The sequence below is a fragment of the Vicugna pacos genome, chromosome 18 (assembly GCF_048564905.1).
Source record: "Vicugna pacos chromosome 18, VicPac4, whole genome shotgun sequence".
NCBI classification, from domain to species: Eukaryota; Metazoa; Chordata; class Mammalia; order Artiodactyla; family Camelidae; genus Vicugna; species Vicugna pacos.
Genome location: NC_133004.1, coordinates 16,641,142 through 16,666,558, shown reverse-complemented (window position 1 = coordinate 16,666,558; position 25,417 = coordinate 16,641,142). Strand labels below are relative to the sequence as shown.

Genomic DNA, 25,417 nt, shown 5'->3' with positions numbered 1-25,417 from the left:
GTCCAGAGATCCATCAACTGGGGATTCTGAGGGGACCCAGAAGGGACCCACACTTCCTATCTCCTCTGCTCCCCAGCTGGCTGTGAAATAAAGTGGTCAGCCTTCTAACTATAACAAGCTAGTCAAGTCATGAGATATTTCTCTGAAATCAGTTCCTAAATCATCTACCACCCCATCTTCACTTCCCTGGTGATACCACATCCCTCTTTTTTTAGTCTCGTCTACGTCACCATTCCCTGTGACCATTTAGTTGACTCTAAACCCTTCTCTTCTGTTATGACTTGTCGTCCTGTTCGCGGCCTTGATCTGACTTGATATCCTAGTAAAGGATGCTCCTTGGATTCCACCTTAAGGTTCAGTCCGCTCCACGGGATGTGCCTCCATCAGGAGCAGATGCAGCCCTTGAAGGCTGGACCAGACACACTGAACAACCGGCAGACTGGTGGGGTGGTCTCTCTGATTTCCAGAACTCCCTTGAGAGAGCACTTTAGTCTTCCTTCTTGATCTTCGGGCTGAGGTCAAGGTAACCTTTTAAGTGGTATTCCCTTTCGCTAAGTTTTGTTTGTTTGTTTGTTTTACGTAGTATAAAAATGTGTTGGACTCTTTATTCTTAGCAAGTAACTTCATTATTGCTATGTTTGTGTCTGTGGTCTACTAAGCCCTTGGGCATTTTTTCCTCCCAAACTGACACAGCCTAACAGACAACAGTCTTAGAGCCACAGTGTTTCTTCCCATTCAAATTTTTATAAGAAATTGGATCTTATTATTTCTTACTGAACAAAAATTTCAAGGAGAATTTGATTTTCAATAATACAAGTTCATTAGATTTCTGTCCAATCTTCTGTAACTAGTTAAGTTTCATTCCATCATTCTTGTGTGTCTCTTCTTTATCATTCTGGATATTGTGGGATATAGTCTATCCTACTAATTCCTAGGCAAAGAAAACTCTGCTTGGTGTGCTTATTTTAGTTTCCTAGCATTGGAGCCCTGTGTTTCATGCTTGTGTGTCGTGGAACAGGCTCAATTCTCAGCATTAAACTTCCTGAAAATCGGTGGATAAAGGCTCCACAATAAACTGACTACCTAGCATGATTTTGTCTGCATTCTGCATTTGGCACTGGTTCCCAGCATAATCTAAACAGGCATAAAATTCAGTTCTTTGGGATTCATTCACCAATCAGAATACTTTAAAAGTGATCTGTAAAAAATTCAAGAGGAATGTTGACTAATAGAAGAGTCAAAGCAGAGAAGTCTTTGTATTTCTGTCCTTGGTGCTGAAAAATGGTGGAAAAAAATTCTTAGGTCAACCTTCCTGCCTTGGTAAATATAACGTTGTGACTGTAGTTAAATGACTGTGTAAGAGATCATGAATTTTTCTGTAATCATAATTTAATCTTATTTTCCTAGGACGATAGATAGCACTGATGATAGAATGGGAGCTGACTAATACCTGCTCCAGAGCTGCCCTGTCCCATACGATGGTCACTAGCTACGTGCAGCTATTTAAATTGATTAAAACTAAATAAAATTAAAATTCAGTTTTTCAACCACACTCTGCACCTTTCAGGTGCTCAATAAGCCACGTGTGGCTGGTGGTTACTGCACTTGACAGCACCATTATGGAATGTTTCCATCATCTTAGAAAGTCTTACTGGACAGGGCTTGCCTAGAATGTCCTCACTGTGGTGGACTCAGTGATGTCTCCCAGATATATCTACATCCTAATCCTCGGAACGTGTGAGTGCTGTGCTATTTTGTATGGCAAAGGGAACTTTACAGATGTGATTAGGTGGTGGATAGTGACCTGGAGGGATGATCCAGCATTATCCCAATGGGTCCAATGTAATCACAAGGGTCCTTATCATAAGAGGGAGGCAGAAGTGTCAGAGCTAGCATTAGAGGAAAAGGCAGCATGATGGCAGAAGCAGAAATTAGAATGATGCATTTTGAAGGTGAAGAAAGGAACCACAAGGCAATGGATTCAGGTGGCCACTGGAAACTGGAAAGGACGAGGGAACAGATTTTCCCCCAGAGCCTTCAGAAGGAACCAGCCCTGCTGACACTTTGAGTTTATGTCAGTGAAACAGACTTCTGACCTCCAGAACTGTAGGAGAATACAATTGTGTTAAGTCATCGAGTTAGTGGTCAGTTGTGACAGCAGCAGTAGTAAGCAGATACAATGATCATCATCGTATTCATCATCTCACTGGATCCTTGCATTTAGTTTGGATTCTTATAGTTTTGCAGTCTCCTCAATGAGAGAGCCCACGCAACCCCTTGGGTGTTTGAAGAACCAGGCTCATCAGCAATGACACCTGTTTCATTGGACATACTCGTATTGACTCGCGAATGATTTGTGCTCCGTGGGTGGGTGATGGGGGCTTAGGCAGTACGCCATGAGTTAGCAATGTCAACAAGGAGTCGAGGGGGCTGTCATAACTGAACGTGAGAAGCGATGGTCTGTATAACCTTGCTTTCTATCTTTTGGTCTGGGGTGGTTGTCAGTTCTCATTCTGGTTTTGAGAACCATGTCCATATGGGATTGACAGAGCTGAAAACACAGGTGACTGTCTTACTAAAAGCTTTTAGATGAATCAGAACCAAAGTTCAGTCCAAGACTTAGAAGGCACTGATCAGGGAGATGTCTTTTCTGCCCTTCCTGCCACCGGGGGCTAGTGTGTTATTTTCCAAGCCTGCTGTGCGACTGTGGGTGTGATGAGTCAAGCTTATTCTCTGCTCCTTTCCTCCCAGGCTGGGTTCTGATGGATTTTTTTTTCCTGAAAATTTTCCTTCACCCACTCTACACTGTCATCCAAGTTATCTCTCTTTATTTAATAACAACAACAACAATACCATAACTAGTATAACAAATACACATTGAACACTTATTTTAAATGTGGTGATAGGAAATTTATATGCATTGCCTAATTTATTCCATAAATAACTCCATAAGATTATGCTAGCTGTATCCCTATTATAAAAGAAAGAAACAGATCACAGAGCATTTATGTTTTCTTACTCAAGATCACACACCTAGTAAGAGAGAGAACCGGAATTTAGACAGCAGGCCTTCTGGCTACAGAGATGGCTTGCATTTTAGAGCTCAGCAAATGGTTCCCCTTTTCCAGACTTTAAGCTGCTTCATGTCAGGAACCATGCTATCCTCTTTTATTCGTTTTCCCTGTCCCCCAGAAGAGCTTAGAAAATTTCTTAGAAAACTAGCAGAAGCTCATTGAAACTGCTCATTTAAATTTATTTGTGAATTCTCTAGATTACTCATAAGGGCTCCTTATAAAGAGGGGAGACCAATGAGGGAGACATCCCAGAGAAATAGGCCATGGGGTCGTGGGAAGACACCAGGTTGGATTCACCTTCTGGCTCTAGCTCTTATTAGCAGTGTGCCTGTGAACAAGGCATTCCTTGGCTTGAGCCTCAGCTTTCTCATCTACTAAATGGGAATAATAATATGTAACTCAGAGTCCTTATGAGGATTTTATGAGATAGCAGGGTATATAAGGGCTGTATAAATGGTCATTATCAGTATCATCGTCAACACTGTTTCTCTACCACCCATAGCATATATGCGAGAACTTGTCACATTTAAAGCTCATAGCAGACCTTGGTTTGCTTGAATGTATTTATACTCCAACAGTGTAATCCTTAACAGAGGTTTTCTTGTTTTTAATTTGACGAGTTCAGTGTTTTCATGAAAAAGACTACAGAACACAAAATTTTCCTTATTTCATGTAATTCCTCCAAATATCTTTGGGGCAGTAAGGAGGATGGTCATTAAAATCCCATTCAAATAAAAATGTAAAAATCAGTTATTTTGCACTGGACACAGGAAAGATGCAAAACTTCAGATTAGAGCCATTGGTATCCATATTGATGGAAAGAAACAGCCTTGAAAGTGGGCCCCTGACTTCGTCTGCCTTTCTCCATCTCTGCCCCTGCTTTGCCATCTCTCTTGTGGGTGACGACCGTCATCTTTGCTCTTCCCTCTCTGCCTCCACGATGTTCCCTCTCCTGTGCTTTAGTCATTTAGTGACCAGAATGCTCCTCTATAACACAGATCTGACTATGCCCTTCCCACGCCTGGAACTCTTCAGTGGCCTCCAGTTACCAAAGGATCAAATCCTAACTGCTTTGCGTGGCACGCTCTGAGCTTTGCCCTAGGCCTTCAGCCTTATCTCTAGCTCCATTTCCTGCCAAATCCCCACCACACCCATACTTCAGCCATATGATCTGTTCTCTGTGTTCTTTATTCCCTGAAGCTGCTCTGCATGCTTTTCCTCTGCCTTGGATGTCTACCTAACTCACTCCAACTTCTCCTTTCTGCTCATCTCAACCATCACATCCTTAAGGAAGCATTCACTACACCTCCATCTCCAAATCCGGATGCTTCCTCTCTGGCTCCCATAATAATTTGCATTTAGATTTATAAAATCCATGAAACTTGCTTTGGTCATTGATTTTTCCTGTATCTATCTTCATCCCTATTTTAAATCTCCATTTGAGCAGAGACTGTTTCCTTATGGCTGAATGTATTTTATATTAATGCAAAAGGAAATACTGATTCTCAGCCTGCCAGGGGTCAGGCACAGTAGACGAAAGTGCCCTTAGTGTATCTCTCTGTGCCTAAAACATAGTCAAGAAATACATCTTGAGTGAATGAATGAATGAATGAATGAGTGAAAGCAAGACATCCTACCAAGTGTCTGCGAGATATAAAAAAAAAGAGCTAGTCCCTTTCTGATCAAATCCAATGGATAACCTTGCAGAACAAGATCTAACTCAGAATGCCTGCTGATGCCTTAAGCATCCTGCAATACTGGAGCGTGTTCAAGGCTCTTCCCTGACCTCACACACAGTGGATGTCTGAGCTCTGTAGGCTATTTGTAGAGAGTTTATTTCATCTTTGCAGAGAGCTGCCCAGTATAAATATTAGTCAGTTGATTTCACACAGAGTAAAACAAGCTTTTAAAAGCCTTTCACCTCTCCTGTCCCCAAATAGGTACTTTCGACGGATTCTCAAGAGCCTCGGGAGCTTTGTCGGATTCGGTAAAGTGAAAGATATGTTCTGTTCAGAAGCGGCCTTCTGTGAAGGCTGTCTTGGGGTTGATGCTGAAATTGTGCAGGAAGGGTCAGGGAAAGTGAAGAATGTTAACAGCACAAAGACTGGGTGAGGGGGTAGTGTGGGAATCTAGCTTCCCTCTTCTGGTTTCATTTCAATGAGGCCGTTTCTGGAGACTTTTACCTTTGGCACCACGATCGTGGCTCGGTATTTCGAAGCAGCAGGGGCTTCAGATTTCAGTGGTCCAAGTTCAGTCCCAACTCTGCCCGTCAGTTAGTCCAAGGAAAACATGGATCCATCCCTGCTCTATAACCCTTGAATCAATGGGTATCACCCGCCCAGTCCAGCAGAAATATAATGAGAGCCACAAATTTGAGCCCCGTATGTACTTTATTTTTATTCAATCCAGTATGTCTCAACATATAATCGAAAATGTTTTATTTCATCCAATATGCCCAAACTATCATTTCAACCTGTAAATCAAAATAAAACTGTGAAACAGATATTTTACATTCTCTTCCTTGTACTGTATCGCTGAAGTCCAGCCTGCATTTTGCACTTACAGCCATCTTCATTTCGGACTAACCACATGTGCTCAATGACCACATGTGCCTAATGACCACCACGTGAGGACAGCCCAGGGTGCAATCACAATGTCTGGGCAGATCTTTCAAGTCCTTAAACTTCTCCAACTCAGGTTACAGGATCTGCTTCACAGAGATCAAGTGAGATTGCGTGAAATTCATTGTATGTCCCAACTTCCTTAAGTGTGAAGCATGGAATGAGAGGACAAGATATTGTGTCATTTTTTAACTGGTTTTACTTGGTGGTTGTATTTCTGTTACTGGACCTTAAGCTCCAGGAAGCAGGGAGTGACTCCACTTAACACCGTATCTCCAGTGACTAGCACATGGTAGGTGTGTTGATTTCCTGGGACTAGCATAACAAAGTATCACAAACTGGCAGGCTAAAACTGCAGAAATGTGTTGCCACAGAGTTCTGGAGACCAGAAGTCCAAGATCAAGGTGTCAGCAGGGTTGGTTCCATCTGAAGGTTATGAGGATGAATCTGGTCCATACCTCTCTCCTGGCTTCTGCTGGTTTGCTGTCAGCCTTTGGTGCTTTTTTAGCCATAGAAATATCACCTCAGTCTCTGCCCCCATCTTCACATAGTGTTCTCCTTGTGTGCATGTCTGAGTCCAAAGTTCCCCTTTTTATAAGAACAGTCATATCAGATTTGGGGCCAACCCTACTCCAGTATGACCTTCTTTTAACTAATTACATTTGCCATGACTCCATTCCCAAGTAAGGTTGCATTCTGAGATACTGGGGGACAGAAGGTGTTTAATAAACTTAAGTCAGATACTTGAGTCAATAATAGTGAATGTGAGGACAACCTTGTGTCTGCTTCGCGTAGGTTCCAAGAATATTCCACCCCATCTGAAGAAGGTAGGCGTGTTAAAAATCAAACAAAGAAAACCAGTTCATGAAGAGGATGAATGCTGCCTATGGGCAGTTCCATTCTGCAAAAGCATGGACTTCGCAATCACATTTGAAACTATTTTAAAGCTGTTCCTTGAAGGTCTTTTGAATTAAACTTACTTAACTTCCATCAGCCTCAGTATTCCTAGCTAAAGCTGCCTCACAGTTGTTTGGATAAATGAACTTCAGTGTCTTCAGCTGGACACAGAGTGATCACACAATTTATTTGGCCAGACTTCTACACTCACTGTTGGTACCGAAATAAAATTTCTTGCCATTAGGCAAATTCTCTCATAAATACAAATAAGGCAAACTGCTTCCTTATTTCTGAAACCCTACCCTTCTCCTTGGATTTACCATGACATTTTGCAAAACCTCTTCTTTACGTCAGTCTAGCCCTGTTCTCCTCCAAACTGTGTGACCCTCTCCATTCAGCGTTCATGCAGGTAGATATCCTTAACATAGGTCATATCTTTAGCTACAGAAAAATAATACTGATGCCCTGCACAAACATATGTGAAGAATTCAGGATTCTCCATTCTCAGGTGGCGCTTTGGTTGAGAGCCCTGGGCTTAGAGACTTGAGTTGGGACAGGGCCAGTAATGGAACTTGCTTCTTCACTTAGAAAGATGGAACCTTTGATTTCAATCCCTCTGGACTTACCTTTAAAAAAAAATAGTAATAACTTCAACACGGGCATGCTTATGCTAAGCTGGGTTGTACTGAATTTGTAAGGCCAATAAAGTTTTATCTTCTCTTTGTTCTGATGAGTGTTTCACTTGTCATACTTTCCGTGTTTACTTCTCTCATTCTCTGCATAAAAGTTTATGAAATGAGGATGGAGGAAATCCAGAAATGCATCATGCAGTCAAGCCTCTTGATAAAGCTAGACTTGCTGGGTCATATGAGTGGAAACCTTAGGAAGCGGTTTGGTGCAATGGAAACATATCCAGAGTTCAAATCCCAGCTAGAACATGGATTAGTTGTCTGAACGTGGGCACGTTGCTAAGTTACCTGAGCCTCAGCTTTCTCTTCTGTTAAATGGGTATGACTGGTACCCACCCCACTGACCTTCCAATATTGTATTGAGGCTCAAATAGACAATGTCTGACTGCTCTCAGAAGCTTATGCATCCTATCTCTGGCTAAGCCACTGTGATGATGCTGATGAAGAGGACGATGAGCCTCTGTCTTACTTATTTACTTCAAGTGACCACCTGACTCATCTGTTTATTTCTTCTATTTCAAGCATTTGAGTTGCTTCAAGGGAGCAAGTAATGTCAAAGGGCATAGTTTAAATGATCAGATTCCTCTCTCTTCTCTCTCCTCTTTTTACCCCTTGGCTCGCTTCATCCTGACATATACCATCATTGCATTTAATCTTTGAGTCAAAACATTTTTGAGCATCTACTCTATGTATGCCATTCAAATACTCCTCGGAACCTGTTGCCTGATAACACAGACCTGGGCCTCTGCCCTCAAGGGCCTCACAGTCTGGTAGCCTCCAGGTCTCTATCTCAGCTCTCTGCAGATATCCTCGCCACCGTCTTTCCCTTCTTTTTCATTGATTCTGCCACCCTGGGTAGGAGATATTTGCTCTGACTGCAACATGGAACTGGCTTCCCGCATGTTATCTTGTCAACATGTTTCATACCATCTGGCTATTTTCTACTCACCCTTCAACTCTCAGTTTAGACGCCAGTTCTGGAAAGCCCTCCTTGATGAATCACAGGGGAGAGGCGAGCACTTTGGGCTCTTTATATTTCTCCTCGCATGGCACATGCCCCATGGGACTATCTATTCCTGGTCTGTTCTGTGATTCCTGCCCACCTACCTGGGCTTCCTAAATCCTCATCACCACTGGAGCCCCTGCACCTAGCACAGGACCTGCCATCCAGAAGATGCCAGTACTTCGCTGCTGAAACAATGCCGTGAATATCAAGTTCTCGCCTATTTGAATAGTTCATTGCCCTTGCTTTCTGGCAGTCTCTCCTAATTTCATTTCTTGCAAGTCCAAGTATAATTCATTTTGTGACAGCCTTTTTTTTTTTCCCAGTTGGCAAACTGTTAGAGGCTAAAACTTATGCAATGCACAATGAAAGACAAGGTCATATTTTATCATCTTTGCCTGTTGCCGTAACCAGATTAGACATCTTCCTACAAGTGAGGTGAATGCAAGCCAACAGATATTTATCATGTCAAACACCTGATTACAGAATACGGAAGGAAAAGAGAGAAATGCTAAAGATGAATATGGCAAGTTCCTGCCCTTAAGGAGTTTACCATCTTATGAGAGGCCAATGATAGTTACATAGGTAACTTGGGGAATTAAAAATGCAATCAAAGGTTTGGTTCTGGAAATTCATTATAAGCTATGTGGGTGCTGGTAGGTGGGTTCTGTACCTTAACAGTGTCATGTCTCAAGGTCTTGGAGTTGTTTCAGCTAAGTTTAGGGCCCAGCTTTGGGAAGGGACCAAAGAAGAAGGAGAAGACATGTTTATTAGTGTCACTGGGACGTACACTTTCGTGATGGGTAGAGAACTCAGTTTTCATAACGTGATATGAGTGGTAAGGATTCTGAATCCATTCATGGGCAAGACAATGGTATCTTACTTCTTGTCCTGATTTGTATCTAGAACGTTTACTTTCCTCCTTGCTAGAACATTTTATTATTACCGTTCCCCTGGGGAGAGTATATGGTTCTCTTTCAAGCAGTGTCACTTAATGCTCCCAAATTCCCACATCTAGTGGCCATCCCTTGGTGACATCCTTAGTGGGATGCTTTGCTCAGCAACATTCACAGTGGAGCTGGTCCCTCTCTGGGCTCCTTGGTGCTGGCCATATGTATAGTGACTTCCTCCCTTACAAAGAAAGTTGCCTCACACCAAATCTATTAAGTTCCTATTTCAGAAGCAGGCAGAGAATCACCTGGATACCTGTGACGGAATAGGAAACACAGTGATATTATCCCAGGTCACATCTGCAGGTAACTGTAAGCAAGCTATAGAAGGGACCACAACCCATTCTTTCCCTTTTGTGGATCTGGCTGAAGGTAGTAATATTCGCAATGGCGTAAGTCCCTGAAATTCATCTTGGATGTAAATTTGACACTGATGTCACCCTGATGGTGGTGGTGGTGAGAACTTTTTCCCCTTCTTTAGAAAATGCCTAGCTGGGAGAGGAGATACATTGTGATAGTGAAAGTTTGCTCAGGATTGAAGGCTGCCTCCATACCAGGAGGTGAAGGGTCTTTACTGAACTATAATTAAAAATGCATTCATCCGTTCCTTCCCTTATGAAAATAGTTTTGCTAGCACTCACTTGCTTGGTTCAACTGTCAGTTTGTCCTTCTGCCCTTCTGTCGGCACCACTGTATTTGGGACAGTGGTGGGCAGCTCCAGCCGTCACTCGGGTAGATGTCAATGGCAATGATGCGATGTTATGGATGGCAAAATACGACAGCAGAACTTTCGCTGTGTTTGCAGCAATGTGAAGGACTGGTCATACAAAGTCAATTTGCTACTTTTGACAGCATGCTATGGTCATGCAAGAGTTTCCCATTGGGGGGAACTGGATGAAGGGGACACAGAAACTTCCTCTGATTTTTTTTTCAACGTCTTGCTTTGGACTTGGAATGGGATTGATCCAAATATGAGTCTCATCACGCACTATTAAGGTGACCTCAGATTATTTGCTTAGCCGTCCATCTGTACAGTGAAGATGATGATTGCATCCCCATTGTGAGACTGTGGGGCACACTGAGGGAGTTCCACGCATACAACACTTAGGGCAATGGAAACCCTGTGTTGAGAGCCATTCTAATTATATTCCTGTTGTTATGAATAATGTTATAATCACCACCATCATCATCATCATCACTAGCACTCATAACCCAGGTGGATTCTCGATCTTGGGATGGCAAGAGCAAGATCTCGTGCCTTTTTGGTTGCCTCCAACTTTGGCTAGGATATGTCAAAAAATATTTTGTGGCTGAATTATTCTACCATAACCCTTACAGATAGCACCCCTCATTATAGCCAACAAGGAGGTCAATCATAGCTTCCTTGACCTGGATTTTGCATCTGCCACTGACTAGCTTCAAGACTTTCTCCTTCTTTATCTGTGAAATGAGTGTGATAAAAATAAGTTTAGTAAATATATAGCTCCTGTAGAGATGAAGTTAGACAATATAGATAAAGTGACTAATTGTCTTATGCTTACAATGAACTTAATGAATAACAGCCACTCTGGCTGTTACTTTTTATTAATAATGGACAATAATAAGGCATTTACAGCTAGTTTACGTACAGAGAGGGGAAGCCCTATGTTGCATGGCTTTCCACCAAGAAATCCTTCAGCGCAATGTTGAGATATTTCAATGGGGAAATTGTTTTCAACAGTGCAAAGCAGCATTTGATGGTTTGACCTTGTTTCTCAGCACCCTGAGGTGCTGGGTGAGTCAGAGCATGTCTTAGTCCAGTAGGAATAAAGAGACTAGCTTAGGAATTCATTTTTCATGCAACAAAACCTTTTGACTCTGTGTAGGTGTGTGGCACTCTTTGAAATGCTTGCGGCAACAATGATGAGAAAAACAGATGAGGTTTCAGTCCTCATGAAGTTTACAGTCTAGTTGGAGACAGACAGCAAAATATATGTAATATAAAATATATGCATAATGTCAAAAGCAAAATGTATGTCATGTCATCTCAGACTTTGACAAGGATTTTAAAGGACAGGTCGGGGCCCTCTGAGGCCCTGGGGACAGAAAACCCTTCTTCTTAAGGGTATGATGCTGTTGGTTGGGAACTTTACTTGCTCCAGAGGCTGCTAATTTTTTTAAGAGAAAAGCACTTTTCCCTTTAGAAATATCACCTCATAAGCAACCATATCAGGACGACTGACTTGTACAAAGTGCCATAAATATTTGATTGTCACTAACTTTTAAGGAGTTGAGAAAAACAACCACTACATTGCCTTCTGTGACTCCAAATGGAAAGTCAGAATGGAACATTTTGCAAACATGACACCTCGTCGTCGCAAACCTGCCGCCCACTCGGCTGGTTTGTATTTCTGGGGCTGGTGTTTGTCAGCCGTGGCAAGATGGCTCCTGGTCTCTCTCTCTCTCTGCTTCCTTGTTGAGGCCGGGAAAGTGAAATGAAACAAATTGCTTTCACTTGAATCTGTGACATGGACTCTTGTTATCTTTGCTGTTTGTTTGTTTTGTGTGTGTGAAATTATGGCCTCAGAGTGGGTTTCAGAGTTCTTTGTTCAAGAGATGCTTTTCTGTGAGCCAGTATAGTTAGGAAACCAAGGTTTGTATGTTTACCTAATTGAGGCCCGTCTCCAACTGTTCAAGGACATGGAGCTTAAGAATCTAATGGATTTGTGTAACTAGTGCTTATGAGCTGTGTGAGTAAGAGGAAGTAACTTCACCTCCCTTGAAAAGAGAATGACAGTATGTACCACATTGGATTCTTCTTAAAAAGGATAATGTAGGTAAAGCTGCTTTGTTGAATTTTGTGTCCTCAGTCCTTAGAACAATGACTGGTACATAGTTATTGCTGAAGAAGAAATGTTTTCTCATCATCATCACCATCATCTTCACTACCATTATCATCTCCATGTTTATCATCATCATCCCACCATCGTCTTCACCATCATCATCATCTCCATGTTTATCATCATCATCCCCACCACCTTCTTCACCATCATCGTCATCTCCATTCCTATCATTATCATCATCTCCATTGTCATCTTAGTATGGATTCAGTGGCAGGAATTCTTCAATAAGCCCAAATTAGGTTTAAGTTCTGGTTCTGCCACTTACTGATTCAGTAACTCCCAGAGTGGGAAATATTTTGTCACTTGTTTGGAGCCTCAGTTTTCTTATCTTTTAAAAGGGACCGTAATATCTATCTCTTGGGAGTGGTTGTGAGGATTAAAGTGCCTGGCACACAGTAAGGTCCAACACACCTCTGCACATGTTCTCCAGAGGAAGCACTTCTGTGAACTAGAAGGGGGACTGATTTCATCCCCACAATAGGTCATAGATGCACACAGGACTCTCTAGATTATAAAACACATTCCCGTAGATTTTATCCCTAACACATCACCAGAGCGTCACTGGAAAGGATAAAATACATTGTTATTTACAATAATAGATGAGGAAGCGGGACACATGGAGGTTGAATGACTTGCCAATAGTTCCACAATTATGCCCCTGACTTTTCAACACTTAACTCTGATTCCATAGTCACAGCACCAGTAGAAGGTTAGATGGTAACAGACAGAGAAATGACCCAGCATAGTGTCTTTTATTTTATTTATTTTACTGCAATCCATAAAAGATTTTACATTGCAGCCCAATTCACCCACATAAAAGTTTCATGGAACGCCACTCTTGCTCTTCTGTTCTGTACTTTCCCAGTGTGGCACAGTTTATTTCATTTCAAGAATGCTGGCATGATAACCCCCTACATGGATTTTACATCCCAAGGGATCACACCTACAGTTTGAAAAACACAGAATTCCGTTCCTGGATCCTACCCTCAGAGATTTTAAGTTGGTGGGTCTGGGCTGCAGTCTTAGCATCTGATTCTTTTAAGGGAATACCCCAAGTGATCGGATGGTCCACTGGGGAAGGTACAGTGTCCTATTACTTCACTCTGATTGTTTCCATCTGAAACACTCTTCTTTATTTGGTGTTTTGACTTTTTTTTTTTTTTTTTGCATCTTCTCTATAACTTCTCAGAACATCCTTCACCAAGGAATTTGTCTGTCTTGTTTTCAGCCCTGTTGCTTTCTAGGCAAAAGCAAGACCCCTATACTTTGGTTTAAGGACGCAAATAGGACTTTACAGTTATCAGTAAGGACAAAGAGCTTATGGCCCATGAAAAGGGCTTCTGAGTCTACCTGTTGGGCTGCAGTCATGCGAGGAAGGGGCCCTGGTCCTCTGTGGCGATGCAGTCCTGAGAGGGGAGTGACACACCCCTTTAAAGAACCTGAAAGGACTGCTTGTTTTAATCCTGCATTAGAGAGAGCCCCAGGGAGTGACTGCAAATAGAAATGGAAAGATGGCACAAATACCATTTGTCCAGATTTTCTTTCCAACCCTGGGGAGCTGGGAATTAAAAAAAAAAAAAAAAGTTACCCAAGGGCTCCCTGAACTAGTACCACTGACAGACCAGCAGGAAAGTGGAATTCTTCTGGGGAGCCTCCTCCGCCCTCACCTCCTCCTCTGTTATACAATTTAATTACAAGTTTAATCACTTCAGAAACCTCATCCGTTCCCTCCAGTGTCGCAAGACCTGTCCCTTCCAAGCAGGCGTCTCGGCGATAAGCAGCTGTCCACTTTGGCGGGGGGGGTGCTCCTGAAACCTCTCCCTCGGCCAGCAGGAAAAGACATGACTAAATAAAAGCTGAAATTGTGTTGACATTTCACTGCAGTTGTTGTAGTTTTAATAATAAAGGAAGAACAAAGTATTTGTAGCTTTAAATAAAGAGGCCGCAGTTGCATTGATGCAGCATTTGGCATCGAAATCACCGGGCATGTTTCGTATGAGGTTTTATTTTTGCTCATTTGGAGAGAAGGAAAGAAACCATGAGCTAGGAAGAGACAAAAGTTCACGACAATGGGAAAGCAGCAGGGCTGCGCTTTTCCTTCACGCCCTTGATCACCACTGGGGCTCGGTTCCTTTCTTGAAAGTCTACTGCCCCTCTTGCCTGTACGGTCCCCAGGGACAAAAGTGGGTTTGGATTCCGCTCACCTTTTTATTGAATGTGATGCATGAATCTGCTCATATAGCGCCTACTATGAGGCACGGTGCTGTGTGTGTTTACTTTTCTGTGATTTGATTTTTATCATGATCCTCACAAAATTACCCTGGGAAGTCACTCATCATACTCCCCATTAAACAGAAGCAAAAACTGGAGCTCAGGGCATTGCAGCATCTTGCGCGAGATCACACAGCTCGTCCACCAAGGAGCCAGGCAGCCACATCTTCTAAACAATCGCTCGTTATAGTGTTTTAAGATCGATTTACAATTAGCCACTCAGCTTTGTTATAAATTTTTACATCCCCGATGTTCTCACGGTATTTTTTTTTAACGCACCCACCACCATCTCTCTTACCTCTTTGAGCTCTTTCTTCATCCCTCCCCGGTCTCTTCCCCTGCTATCCCCGACACCCCCACTCCCCTCCTGAAAATATAAAACAAAACAGGGGCGTCGCAAGCTTCCCAGCGGATTTCATAACTTTGCATACCATATATTTAGTTTAGTAATGAAAAATTCCGGCTCCAGGCAGTGCAGAGGATAGCATTTCTAATGTTTTTTAAACAGCTATTAATGTAGTCGAGCGCTCTGTGTGTGTGTGTGTGTGTGTGTGTGTGTGTGTGCGTGTGTCTTTCCTTCCTCTTCTATATAATCATCTGCTCAGTGTGCACTCTGAAACTGAGAGCAGGAGCCAGAGGAGGGGCGAGCTGTGATTGATGGGCCAAGCTCAAGGAAGGAGTCCCATCTGGGGTTGGTTTGGGGAGCAGTCAGATGTTGAGGGGGAGGTCAGCCAGGCGGCCTCAGCCCCCCCCTCCTTCCACACCCCGGCCGTCCACACGTTGCACAGCGCACACACCCGCGCTCGTAATCGAGGCTTGCTTTGGGCAGATGCTTTGTGGTGTGAGACTAGAACAGCTGCTAAGTTTATGGAGGAGAAAGGCAGCAGGATGGTGCAGCAGGTATTTTTTTTTTCCCCATTTTCTATTTCATGCGAAATTGTGATTTGAATTAAGCCGAAGCCTTCCCTTGCGTTAAGTCTCTGTTCTCTCTCTGTGATGCGGATTCTGCTCCTTGAATCATGGTGGGGGTGGGGGAGCGTTCAGCCAAGTGTGTGTGTGTGTGTGTGTGTGGTGTGTGTGAGCTTTTCTGCTTGATGTGTCGAACTGAGCTGGTCTTAGAACCCGCAGGTTAATGGTGTAATTTTGCATTTCCCTTCTTTGTTGCAGTGCCCCTGGGGGCGTGATGCAGGTTGGTTCTTTTCAGTCCAGCACGGGAGGCTTTCTCTGAATATGTGCAATTTCTTGCCGGAGAAGTAGAACAGACCAGGCTCCTGAACTAAAGTAATCCAAACTGTCAGTAAGACAGAAAACTGCAGGCAGCCGAGAATGGAGAGTTTCCACCAGCGAGTCCGTGTTGCTGGGATGGGGTGGGGGGGCACTGTGGGGGAGACTGCTGCTCTAGGCAGTGTGGACAGATGTCATCAGCTGGTTTACGAGGGCTGGACAACTCCCATGCATTTCTTCATTATAGGGGTGTGTTTAGGCCAGAAGAGGTTTGGGGGAGCAAGAAATTGACCGGGGACAAATAATTTGCAGAAGCAAAAGGAGAGAGGATGCTGGGGAAGTTTGACTGTTAGAGCTGGGAAAACACAGAGAGAGAGAGAGAAATATTTACTTTGAAGTCCACTGTCCACCTTGGCAGGCACTTTTTCCCCTCAGTGAAAGTCAGACAGTTAACAGTGAAAGAATATATCCGTTTCGTGCTCTGCCACGTAAGGACTGTTTTCTTCAGTTGAAATGTGGTTTGCATTAGATTTGGAGCCAAGATATTTTGCAAAGTCTGATGGGCTGCCACTCTTGGTTCGTTTATTAGTTTCCCGAAACTACTTTATTAAACCACTCAGGGCCGTGCATGAGAGAAGGGAGATGTCTAAACAAACAACAACCAGGACAAAAACCTCTCTTTTTCTCTCCGACTCTGCCTCCTGAGAAAATTAGGGGTGCGGGACGTTTCGGTGACCAAGGAAAGGCTCCTCGTGTTTGAGGAGCGTCTCTCCCAGTGCCTGCACACAGCAGAGTCGACATACTAAGCTAATGGTCAGATTACGATATTTGTCTTAAAATAGCAATAATATCCTGGCTATTTCATGCTTCAGTAAAATATTTAAATTGAAATGGCATTTTTTTTTTTGCTTTGGTGAATCAGACTTGGTTGCAGTTTAATAATCCTCTTGCTCTCTGTAACTGGAGTGTAAGCCACCCCGTGGGGCGTCTCGGGTAATGAGGGGGTCCCACGTCATCTGGCTGTTGTCGGGTTGCTGTCCTAATGCAGGTCTGGTGTGTGAGGACAAAGAAGTTTCTCTTCCTTTTACCTTAATTGATATTCTTTATTTTGAGCGTCTACCTAGTTCTGCAGCAGCAGTGGTGGGTCTTAAAAACATGAGGTCTTGGCTTTCTTGCCCCCCCTTGCTTGTCTTTGACAGCAACCTAGGAAAGTCGAGGCACTGAAAATTAGATGCTGGGTTTGCAAAAATCACTTGAAGCACTCCCTTAATGTTGTGGGGATGTGTGTAAAGCAGAGCCACCATCCCCATCAACTCGGAACACCCACAAGCACCCTGACTCAGTAAAATCAGACTCTGATCATTCCACATATTCAGGGGAAAGTAGGGGTTTGGCATTGGAGCAGAAGAAAGAGGGCAGCTTCTGAAAATGAGGGAATGTCTGGCCAGAATGTGCCAAGTAACTGTTGCCTGTCACCGTCACCGATGTGAAATTGGCTTCAGCTTTCCACCAGGAGCCTGTTCACGTGCCCAAGATTTGCCTTGACCTGGAGTGAAAAAGTGCCCTTCATGGGAATATGTTTTTTTCCAGAAAAATCCATTTCAGCCAAGCTAAGAATCCAGGAACCTCACTAGGGAGGAAAGAAAGACATCCCGAAGCCATTTGAAGGTGAAAAATAATTCCATAGGAAGTACGATGATCTTAATTAAATATTAGCTGTAATTAGCCCAAAGTGCAAATGTTGGGAGTATTAATTAGGGTCTCTCTGGAATGGCTGTCAGAGTTAATAAGTAACTGCGGGGGGTCCCACCAACATCTGTTGGAGAACTCCAGGCACAGGAGAGCGTCCCCAGCTCCGTGGACTTGAACGCTACCTGTAGGTTCCTCAGCTACACGGGCACCATCTCTGGAGCTCGGTGCCCTGGGTTTGCCAGTACGGCAAGAGCTCTAGTAGAGGCTGGTGGGTTTTCTGGGCTCCAGTGGTACTTGGTGCTTGGTGATTGCTTTTCTTAGGGTAGCCTCAGGGGCTTTGAAAGCCAGGCTTTGAGCTTGAGGTGGCCGGAGTTTCTCAGGCTGCTATTCTAGCCCTCGCCAAGGGTCATCCCTCATCCGGCTAGTGGAACACTGGCCTCTTTGAATCAAATACCCCAACACCTCCCCATGGGGTGTAACGTGCCACCAGGTAGAAAATAGATCTTGGAGTCACGGTATATGTGATGGATAGCGGTTTCTTTATTTAAAATTGGGAAGGCATTTCCCTACCAGGTAATTCTCTGGCCAGAGGAGACAGCCCCCTTGGCACGGATTAAACACAGGCTCTGGTTCAGCTCTTGGCTTACCCAAGAGGTACCTGTGGCGGCACCTTTGCAGGATTACTTAGCAGCTCTGGGCTGCAGCATCCTCTGCAACAAAATGAAGTGGGATTAGAGACGCCGTGCATGCAAAGCAGAGCCTAGAGCCGGGCGCTATTAACATCTGGGGCCAGAAAAGTCCTTGGTTGGGGGTGGGGGCTGTGCTGTGCGTTGTGTGTTTCGCAACGTCCCTGGCCTCCACCCACTGGATGCCGGTGTGACCCTTTCCTCCACAGTTGTGACAAACAAAAATGTCCCTATGATGTCTCCTGAGGAACCGTCACCCCTGCTTGAGGACTCCCGATGCAAAGCACCCAGCACATTGCCTAGAGCCACTAGGTCTGAAGCAAGGGGCAGTGGCATTCAGTTTGAACTCTGAGCTCTGGCCTGGGGAAGAGGATGGGTTTCAGACGGAGCACAGAAGCCTGAAGCCATCCTAGGTCTTCCCACGAGCCCCCTAATGCCGAGCCTGCAGCACGTGTGTTTACAATGCAGCGACCCGGTGACAAGAGGCACACCCTGAAGATGGCCCTGCCACTCCCTTCTTGCGCCCTCAATGTTGCTGGTCTCCAAGTCAAGCTGAGCCAGCCGCTCCTTGGTTTAGATAGAAGGCACCCCCTTTCTCTCTCTTCCCGCTTCACGGCCAGCTGTATTTCCTGCCCAGACTATTTGTACAACAACAGCGTCTTAGTGGATGTCTCTGTATTAAACGCTAACCCTGCCCCAGCGATGAGAAAACTCTTTCTGCAAAGGGCCAGATAGTTCAATCCTTGAGGCTGGATGAGTCATACGTGCCTGGCGCCCAGTGAGCTGGATTGGGGCCCAACAGAACTTTATTTACATAAAGGAAGCTGTGGGTCAGATTTCTTCCACGGTCATTGGCCAGTCCTCCCCCCAGCCCCCACCTATCTCCTGTTGCCACTTGGAAGCTTGCCAGAGCCCCGAGTTCACTAGTCGAGCGTGCGTTCACTTAACATACACTGGAGAAGGCCAGCCCTGCAGCCAGCCTGGCTGCTGGACCCTGGAGACGGGACAGAGGACGCAGCAAGTCCCTTGCCCCCAGGGTGCTCACAGGCAGTGCTGGTACCTGGAGTTACCGCTGCAGCGGGGTCTAGAGAGCAGGCAGCCCATGTGGCTTAAGTGTCAAGGGAGACTTGTAGGGGGAGGGGACTCTCGATCTGGGACCTCAAGAAGAAGTTGAGACTAGCCAGGCCAGGGAGCCGGGGAGTAGGGAACTCCCAAGCAGAGGAGGTAGTGAATGGGAAGGTGCGACGGTCCTGCGAGGCTGGAGTGGCCATAAGCCTCCTGAGGGCAGGCCCTTCCCGCTCCGGTGCAGAGAGAGATCAGGTCCTAGCAAAGGGCCCTTGATGTTTAGTGGGAGCTTGTGGGACTGGATCACACTTTCTGAGACTGCTCTGCAATGAGGAGAGGCCACATGGGCATGCACGTTCCCCGGGAAAGTGTTCCTGCTGAAGGTGGAGGGAGGAAACCTTCGCTTTTACGACCGTCAGTCTCTACCAGCGCTCCTGGGAGGGGCTGCCCCAGGAGGCCCCGCCTAGGGTTTTCGTGGGTCTCTCTTGCAAAGCAGAGGTGAGCTAAGTGGAAGGTCGGGGATGCTGAAACAGACCACTGGGCAGAAGTGGAATTTAGCACAATGAATTTCTCTTTGGAGGGTTCTCAAGGTCCCAAAGTTTCTAAAGCTTCTTGTCAACCAGAAAAAAAAAAAAAGTGGCATCCGTATGGAATTTCTGTCGACAAGGACATGTTCCTTGAACAGCCCTGAAGAAGGGAAGGATGCTAGTTGATCCTCACAGTAGAGGATTTTTTTTTTTTTTGTATTGGTCAAGACCTTTTTGGTTGCAAGGCACGGAAAATCTTAAGCAAAAGAAGACATTTACTGACTCACATAGCTTAAAGAAACAGCAGCGGTACTAAGTACAGATAAGGCTGGATCCAAGACTTCACAGGATGTCACCGAGGCTCAGTTGATCTATTTCTCTGTTTCTGGGCTCCATTTTCCTCTAAGTCGGCCTCTGCTTTAGGGAGGGCCTCTTCAAGAGGCAGTTCTTGGCAGCCCCAGGCTTACATTATTTTTCCAGCTGCCCATCATAGTAGTAAAAGAACTTCCTCCCCCAAATCCAGCAAAGTAGCAGGATGAAGCCTCACTGGAGTTGCTAGGGGTTAGCTCACTAACCGGCCTCGCTCAGAAAGGTGGGGCAGGAGCCCAGATCCCTGCGATTGTGAGGTGGGAGCCTCTGGTTAGCCGGGCTGGGTCATGTGACCACATGGAGAGGTAACCAGAGGTGGGGCTCACCCACACCTGCACTACACGGGCTGAGGGTGGAAGTGTCCCCTAAAAGGAAACTGAGCATCATCTTGGAAGAGGTGTGACCAGAGAGTGGCCATGAGGATAAATGACCTCTGTGGTTTCCCAAGGACGGATAGGGTTAACTTCGCACATAGAGCGATCCAACCGCACAGCACAGACAGACCCTCACAGCCCCAAGTGCTATGAAAACATGTTGCCAAGAACGAAATGGCTGTGCCTTTTTGCTTCCCATGGCACAGACATTTGGAGAAATTAGTCTGGAGGAGGAAAGGGCCTGATGGGAGTGTTTGCACTTGTAAAATGTTTTAAACTTATCCTGAGCATCGTTCTCTTCCAAGTGTCATCTTTAACATTCTAATTAAGGTTCCTTCTAAACAAATGCACCAGCGCCGTGTGCTGCTCTGAGAATAAACTTCTTTTTCCCTCTCTGTCATCATGGGGTTTTTTTTTGCTGCACTCCAGTTGCCTTTGCTGAAGAGGCTCTCAAATGTCGGTGGCAGGGACTGGGGAGATGTGAGCAGTTCTGACATTTTTGCCCTGGTATCATCATCGGAGGGCTGAAGTCACATCTAATTGACCACAGACAATGGGAGAAGTAGCTATTTGGTGCGCTTAATTGCTAAGCTTTCTCTCTCTCTCTCTCTCTCTCTCCCTCTCTCTCTTTCTCTCTCTCTCCAAGTGTGCAACCCCATTTCTTAAGACCATGGAAAATTTAGACCTCTGGGTTACAGTCTCTGATGTCTTGCACGAGTGCGTGTGCGTGTGTGTGTGTGTGAGTGTGTGTAGGATAGGGTAGTAGGGTTATAGGGGTGGAAGTTGGGCTGGAGAGAGAGAGATGGTTCCTGAAATGGAAGCATTTGAATTTTTTTTTATTCTTTTGACTTGACTGTAATTATCACGCTGCATGTTTTGCCTAGATCTGAAGGGCGAATTGTTATATAATACTCTGCTTATAAAAAATAAGTCAGGGAGTGGGGGGGAGGCATTGATTAATGAGGCTAAGAGTTAAGTCCAGCATTTTGCAGAGATACTTAAAATGGGACTATCACAGAAGGCCATCTTTGTCCAAATTAGGCCTTGAATTTTCATTAGCTGCTTCACAGTGGCACTGAGAACATCACACACACACACACACACACACACACACACACACACACACAGAGAGTGACCATTGAAAGGACCACCGCCCTCTTCCCATTACATGAGCCAAATCACATAAAATTTTGATTAAATTCAAATGCTTACATGAATTGTCTCTCCTCTCAAGAACACACACGTTCAATTTAATCTCTCTTGGCATTTTAAGTATCAAATCAAGGCTGTGCTGTCAACCAGAGACAACTACAAGCGCACACGTTCCAAAATGGGAGCGAAATAAGAAGGATCTGCCAGAAAAAGTCCAATCCAGCAGAGCGCAGACCCTCACGGTCTAGACGGCTGTGGGGCTGGAGGACCTGGGACAGGGCCCTCAACCTTGCGCCCGCCCGGGGAGCGGGGGAGTGGAGGTTCCGCTCGCTCGGCGCCAGCTCACGGTTTTCTCCCCCTCTCTCCACCTTTCTGATTTTCCAGGGTAATCAGGAAGCAGCCGCTGCCCCTGACACCATGGCTCAGCCTTATGCTTCGGCCCAGTTTGCCCCCCCTCAGAACGGCATCCCCGCGGAATACACGGCCCCTCACCCCCACCCCGCGCCAGAGTACACGGGCCAGACCACCGTCCCCGAGCACACGTTAAACCTGTACCCTCCCGCCCAGTCGCACTCGGAGCAGAGCGCAGCGGACACCAGCGCGCACACCGTGTCGGGCACCGCCACAGTAAGTGGGCGCCGGCGGGGGGCGGGGGGCGGGGGGGCGCGGGCCGGGGCCCCAGGACCCCGGAGAGGGCCTGGGCGCACCTCCTCTCAGCGCCTTCCCGCAGAGCAGCCCCGGGGCCCGGCCTTGGCGCCCGGCCCTGCGAAGCTCGCCTCACCTCCGAGCATCCACCCTCTCTTAGTCCTTCTTAAAATCAACACATTTTCCCTAAACTGCATGTATTTGTATAAACTTTCATCTATTTTTTGTTTCTTTCGTTTTGCTTTTTCTGGAATTATGTCATCTCGATGAAAGCATACACTCTGTCATCTTTTTTAATGGTTGGAGGGAGATACAATTTACATACAGTAAAATTCACCTGTTTTAGGTGTACAATTCACAGGTTATTAGTGTATGTACAGGATTGTGCGGCCATTGCCAGATTCTGTTTTAGGAATATTTCCAGCACCCCCAGAGCAAATCTGTCCATTTGTAGCTACTCCTCCTTGCCAACCCAGCCCTCCTTCTCTTGGCCTAATTCATTTGAGACTCACCTATGTTGTGGCTTGTGACTCTGGTGTCTTTTTTATGGCTGAGCTCCCTGGGGTGCAGGTGGTCTGGGCTGCCAAGGAGCAGCAAGAGAGAATTTTGCAGGGCAGTGGGACTGCTCTGTTCTGTATCTTGATGGTGGAGGTAACACAGCTCTCTATGCATCCAAAAAAAGTCCATTTTATTGCATGCAAATGGATGAAATGGATTGAAAACACACAAACAAACTGAAAAGAAACTTTCACTGCCATCAATGGGAACTGGTGTTGCTGGCTGCTCATGAACGGTAACCCTAAGCAAAAATAGTGGTTCGGATTGCACACTGTTCATTTGTGTACCACCTAAAATAACCATGCACCGTGCCTACCCCAAGAGGTATGTGTACATTTAGGAAATCCTGTTCTGCAGAGTTCTTTATAAGCCTGGGCGCACTCAAGCTACAAAGTCCAGAGCATTTTGTAGGTACAAGGCAGTTGGGCCTCTTTCTCCCGATCTCAGGCCTCTGAAAAACTAGTATTTGTGAAGCAGTTCATTGGTTTGAAGCGTGGTGTGTTTCTTGTCACTGAAAGTCACTGTTGACTAACTTTGCTACCTGGTACCTCACAGTGTTTGAAGGTTAGGTTTGGAGAATTTTTTTAATAATATACATTTTAAATCCTTCTATTGCCTTTCCTTCCTTTGTTATTGTGCCCAAATACATATAACACAAAATTTCCCATTTTAATGAATACCATCCAGTGGCATTCAGCACGTTCACAGTGTTGCCCAGTTATCACCATTGTCTGGGTCCCAGGTGTTTTCAGCACCCCAAAGGGAAACCCAGTATCCTTTAGACAGGCATTCTCCATTCCTCCCTCCCACCAGTCCTTGGGAACCACTAATCTGCTTTCTTTCTTGATGGATTTGTCTATTCTGGGTTTTTCAAAGAATAGAATCACACAACATATGACCTTTCGTGTTTGCCTTCTTTCACTGAACAGAATGTTTTCAAGGTTCACCCCTGTTGTAGCATGTATCAGGACTTCATTCTTTTTTTAACGGCCAGATACCATTCCACTGAATGTATAGACACATTTTGTTTACCCATTCATCTGCTGTTGGGTATTTGAGTTGCTTCTACCTCTTGGCTGTTGTGAATAACACTGCTACTGTCCTTTTTTGGCTGCTGTAACTTAGGGATGGGTTCATTAGGTGGGATTGCTGATTCAGCAAGCATGTATCGTTGTGTTGACGACCAGGTGGCAGCGATGGGGTGGCTGCTTATTTGTGTTGGTTGTTTTGTGATAATCAGTGGTGGTAGGGCTTGAGGAAGTTGTTTTAGGACTAAAAACAGTCCAATCAGGCATCATTTATTAAGTCTCAACACATGCCAACCATGCAAACTGCTGTGGAAGATTCAGTCATTCATTCACAAATATTTATTAAGCATTAGCATCTGTTATGATCAGGACTCATCCTGGGTGATGCGGATGAACCAAACAGGGTGATCTTTTCCTCTTGTAACTTAGTGTGAGAGTGAACATATAGCAATCAAATAGCCATATAAACACACGTTATGATACATGCTTTTAAGGAAGACAGGTGGTGTGGGAGGATGAAAAAAGAGTAGAAGAACTGCCTGCAAATTAGTAGTCTACGCAGGGAACAGTTCTTCAAGGACATGATATTTAAGAGGAAAAGACAAAGCATCCAGGCAAATGGAACACCAATGTCAAAGGTCCTGAGGGTGGAAAGACCTGGGCTTAGTCAAAGAACTGAAAAGAGGCAGTGGGTCTAGGGCACATGACGAGGGGTGCCTTTCCGAGTTCGAAGAGGTGACGTTGTGGTGGGGCTGGAGGTCCGGCTACTTTGTGTATTCCAGCAATGTTTGAGTGGTCCACCCTGCTACAGAAAGCTTCCAAGGAAAGACAGTCAGTATAAGGTGAAGCAGGTGGGCTTTGTGGCTGATCCTAAAGGAAGTCTTAGGACGTGTACAGTTGGCTGGTTTGGGGGAGTGTGCAGCCATTGTAAAGGGGGCCATCTTGTTTGCAGCTACAAATAATCACCTGCCTCTGCTTTTCCCTCTTTGGCCAAAAGGGGAGCTGTTTCTGTTGTCCATGACCTGCTTTTGTGTTGGACTTCCCTGACCTGACCAAGCAGAACATAGTCCATGGCAAGTTTCTTCCAGTTGTCTCTGCAGCCTTGCGCACTTACGGAGGGCACCTGCTCTTCACTTCACCCCCGAGTGGGACAGACGCATGGTTCTCGCAACCCCAGGACACATGGCTCCATGTTAAATACCTAAGTTATTCCCCACAGGGCAGCCTTGTACCTGGAGTAACTCTGTCCTTTGACAGACCAGCACAGTGCTTCATGCCCATCTGAGGGTCCTGTAGGGGCCATCACTTCTTTGAAAAACTGAGTCGTTTTGGGTAAGAGAAAAGATCCATCCATCTGGTAGGCTCCCAGAACATCTAATATATGCACATGATTTAACACAAAGTGCAGAATCTGTAAAAAGAAAGCAGGATTCACCCAGAGCTCCCAGCCAGAGCCGAGGAAACTGCAGACAGAAAGAGAAGACTTCCCAGGCCATCCTCTCCATCCCCCGAGGGCTGAGATGAGTCCCCGCAGGACGTCTTTCTGCTGAATGTCTATTTAATGTGAAGCCACCAAACACATCATGGATCACTGTGCTGACAGAGGCAACGCTGTCTTCTATTAGATACCCCTCCTGACAAGGTATTTTACTCTTGACATATTATAATTAGAGATTTGCAAGCGGTGAATTCTCCATGTATCTCCAATAG

At 45.3% G+C, this 25,417-nt stretch overlaps 1 protein-coding gene across 3 annotated transcripts in view; it reads left to right on the top strand.

Moving 5' to 3' along the window:
- RBFOX1 (RNA binding fox-1 homolog 1) overlaps positions 1-25,417 on the top strand; it is a 1,384,890-nt gene that overhangs the window by 1,188,807 nt on the left and 170,666 nt on the right. For 2 of the 3 annotated variants that reach the window (XM_072942257.1, XM_072942259.1), the window contains one exon: positions 21,861-22,103. In XM_072942257.1, the coding sequence (XP_072798358.1) occupies positions 21,861-22,103 (243 nt within the window). Of the gene's footprint in view, positions 1-15,173; positions 15,288-21,860; positions 22,104-25,417 lie in introns of those variants that run through there. The other variant, XM_072942258.1, reaches the window with a different exon arrangement.